The sequence below is a fragment of the Arachis hypogaea genome, chromosome 12 (genome assembly GCF_003086295.3).
Source record: "Arachis hypogaea cultivar Tifrunner chromosome 12, arahy.Tifrunner.gnm2.J5K5, whole genome shotgun sequence".
Taxonomy (NCBI): Eukaryota; Viridiplantae; Streptophyta; class Magnoliopsida; order Fabales; family Fabaceae; genus Arachis; species Arachis hypogaea.
The window spans coordinates 92,022,651-92,026,406 of record NC_092047.1 but is presented as its reverse complement, the minus strand read 5'-3'; the positions used below and the strand labels follow the sequence as shown (position 1 = coordinate 92,026,406).

Here is a 3,756-nt window from a genome sequence, read left to right as displayed (position 1 = left end):
AATTTAAAATGAATAGTATCAAACTATCTTAGCATACAATAATTTCCTTTAAAAGCTTCTGACCTCAGAGGTTTAAGGTTCCTTTTAATTTATCTTGATGACAAAAATTACAAGAGTCATATTTCACAAATGATCCATGCAATTTGTATATTCTCTATTAGTATTAATATAATTTCCATGCTTATTACTTCTGACTACCATACCACATGCTATTCAGGCTTCTCCTTTGCCAGAATAGTGTTGAGTTCCTCCCTTGTAATAATGTGTCCATGCTGACCATATAAAGGAAAATTTTTCAGTATATATTGCAATATTTAAGCATATAATGCATGGAATGACAAACTTATGCCAAATAACCCTTGCGTACTCCATCCCCAATATTTCCATATTTAACTAAGCAGTTAATCTTTAACGGTTACTCACATTTAGCAATCAAATTTTCAGGAAATAAATAAAGAAATATCAGAAACAAAGAGAAAACTGAGTTTAGATCAAATTACCTCCATTAGATAAGACAGCATATTTGGTGTTGGTTCATGGAAATCCGGTCCCCTGTAGTCGATCACTTCATTTGGATCTTGAATATAGTTCACGGTTGGTAAACTGGATCTCCACCCCATATTGCAAGAATGAAGGTAACTTTTTAACTAATTGATATTCTGGATTTAGTATATCTAGAATCTAATGTGATTAAAAGCACATGAATGGTAGATCTCAGTGCAAGCAGAATGATTTTTACAGCCACAAAGTATGGGATGCTTGGCCTTGGCCTGATGATATGAGAAGACTAAAAAACTAAAACAGGATACTGACATAACACATTTTAGTTGTTAAGAGTACATACTTTTCTTTATCTGTTTCTCCTTCATTCGCATTGCTAAAGGATCCCTTTTAATATGCACATCAGTTCCTATCATTATGCGATACTCCCGATCAGTTTGGTGGCTGAACATTTCAATTAGTTGAGCAGTTTCATCTTCACCAGTCTCTTTAAAATGCTTCTGAATAGCTTCACGAGATGTGTCCCCTTTCCATGCTTTTACCCATTCTGAATAGTATGCCATCGGACCAATCTCTTCCAATTTATCTTCCTCAGCCTGAAGCCTACAATAATGAAGAGTATGCTTTTAGGAGATTCAATAGTAAATGTCTTCAGATTTTGCAAAGCAGTCATCACAAATGAAACTATGAAGCAAGGATCTCTCATATGTCTATGTATGTGCAAATTATATGTGAATTGAAGTTAGTTTTGATGAATGAATTATACCATGAAAAATTCGATCTAATTTCATACACTGATGTCACCCTTAGTTTTACATTTCTCATGTACTATAGAAATGCATCACTTTCATTTCTGTGCTTATCAGAACAATGTTGTGAGAATAATGGTCAGTAATACCTCTCTTCCTTATAAAGATGGCGTCTTGCTCGGTAAAGAGACATTTCTATCAATGTTGGGTGCTCACCATAAAGCTTTACTTGCCCAATTTCTGCCATGGCTTTCAGGAAAACCTGAAAAGGTTATTCAATTCAGTTAAAATAGAACTTACACGCTTCAACATATCTAACAACTTATTCTCTATGAACCGTATTCATACACACTAACCGTATCAGCATCCGGTTTCCTCCTTTGCCACCTGGACCATTGTTCTTTAGTATCACGATAATGTACAAGAACAATGTGCTCTGACTTCCTACAGACAAAAATAATGTTTAAGTTGACATGAAAAATGATCAACACTAACAATTTAAGTGATAAGTCCCTTAAGATCCCCTATGGCCTTTTCTAGTTAACCTGAGGATCAAAATGAGTCAAATGCAGCTGCAGGGTAGCCTGCTTCAGCAAGCAGCTTTATCAGTTTTTAAAATATATTTAATCTCAATCTTTTATTATAAAACCTAACAAACGCGGTTTGTTTGCAAGGTCCAAGTTTGGATTAAGAACAAATTAAATATCATTACAAAACAAATTTCCACAAGTTTCAACTAATGCAAAATTAAGACTCAATCTATTAATAACTCAACAATATTACCAAAAATTCCAATAAGCCTCTAAGTAATCATTCTGAATGTAATGAAAGAAATCAGGAATAGGCATTACAAACCCTAACTTCAACAGAATGACAGAAACTTACTCATCAAGCATCCAATAACTTCACCTTTGAAAGTTCTCATTATCCTCCCCATGAGCATAGTAACAATTCAGGACATCAACATTACCAGCCTATACTCAACAATCAAGGTAATTTACAAAAATTAACAAATACAGTAATCAAAATCAATGCATATATTAACATATTCTGTAATAAAAAGAACTAAATTAGGAGTTGGCCACGAATTCATAACATAAATTAACACATTGAGGATGAAACGATGACCTACCCACAGAGCGATGGTGACAATGACTGCATGCAGAAAGCAGAGACACTTACAATGAGGAGGACAAAGGAGCAGCAATGATCACAGAGGCAACAATGACTTAGGAGAGCAGATTGGCGACAAATTCAAAGGTTGCAGCCTCACCGGAGAAATATCGAGAATCAAGATCGAGCAAGAGCGAGGGCGAGATTGAGAATCGAGCGAGGGCGAGATCGAGAATCGAGCGAGGGCGAGATCGAGAATCGAGCGAGGGCGAGATCGAGAATCGAGCGAGGGTGAGATCGAGATTGAAATCCAGTGAAATCGAGATCGAAGCAAATCACACGAAGAAATAAGTGATTAGATCGTAGCGTGAGTGAGATTTGAATGTGAGGAGTGAGAGATTTTGATTTTGGGACAAGGAGGTTTGCTTATTCCTGTAAATGTGAATAAATAATTAGGAATATGTAACATTTTAAAAAAAATTAAATATATTTGGTAACATTTTAGCATAAATGTTATTTAAGATGTAATTTTGTTATAATTACTAATATTTTAATAAATGTTAAGAGGTAAATGTTACTAAATATCTATAATGTAGTAGTGTGCTTAACTGTGAAAAGGTAAATACTTTCACCATGTGATGCTACTTTCAAGATTTAGGAAGATAGTGTTTTTCATAAACTAATCTTTTGTAGGAAGGACCCACTTGGATTGTTGGAACCATTGTTGCTATTAATGCTGGTAAAAAAGACTGGTATTACAAATCATGTAGAAACTACCCAAAGAAAGTGGATACTCCCATTGCGGATAGATATGAGTGTGGCAAGTGTGGCCACACCCATGGAAGTGCTGCACTCAGGTGACATTACGGCTATATTTTTACAAACTATTCTCAGCATATAAGTGTTAATTAATTATGAATATATAATCAGATTTAAAGCAAATGATGGCTAACTTAAATTATGTTATTTGTTCCTTTCTTGCTAGGGATGAATAACAGGTTCAAGGTTGAAGTGATGGTGTATGATGGTACCGGAAGCATCAGACTACTACTTTAGGATAGAGAAATGGTGCAGTTGTGCGGTAAGCGAGCAGAGCAGATTAGGGAGCAAGAGGTACGTCTTGCTAAATTTAAAATAGTTAGTCAAAATAGTATATAACAAGTTTGGCTGAGTAATGTATATTTGTGCAGGTCGAGGGTGATGATGAGTATCCACCCACTCTCAATAACATAATGGATAGAAAATTGCTACTTACGATAAATGTAAAGTCTTCGAATATAAAACAGTTTGACCAGATTTATACTGTGATGAAAATATGTGATGATGAAGAGATTATTGAAAAGAACACGCAAAGTATGCTATCAGGTGAACCTTCCACTAACAACACTGTATG

The 3,756-nt window shown here is 35.0% G+C and overlaps 1 protein-coding gene across 1 annotated transcript; it reads right to left on the bottom strand.

Annotated features, from left to right (window-relative positions):
- Positions 1–830: 830 nt before the first annotated feature.
- On the bottom strand, positions 831–2,098 carry LOC140176792 (protein PLASTID TRANSCRIPTIONALLY ACTIVE 12, chloroplastic-like). Its single transcript, XM_072208338.1, has 4 exons — positions 2,034–2,098; positions 1,607–1,694; positions 1,400–1,512; positions 831–1,104 (listed from the first exon to the last, which is right to left on the bottom strand). Exons 1-4 carry the CDS (start codon positions 2,096–2,098, stop codon positions 831–833), a joined length of 540 nt encoding a protein of 179 aa, XP_072064439.1.
- Positions 2,099–3,756: the final 1,658 nt, after the last annotated feature.

What these genes read in the sequence shown, in the direction of transcription:
- LOC140176792 (XM_072208338.1), bottom strand. Translation starts at nt 2,098, where the DNA reads ATGCCTATTCCTGATTTCTTTCATTACATTCAGAATGATTACTTAGAG. An exon ending in GGAAACCGGATGCTGATACG is followed by an intron (nt 1,513 to 1,606) that starts GTTAGTGTGTAT and finishes TAACCTTTTCAG; the next exon opens with GTTTTCCTGAAAGCCATGGC. An exon ending in CATCTTTATAAGGAAGAGAG is followed by an intron (nt 1,105 to 1,399) that starts GTATTACTGACC and finishes TCATTATTGTAG; the next exon opens with GCTTCAGGCTGAGGAAGATA.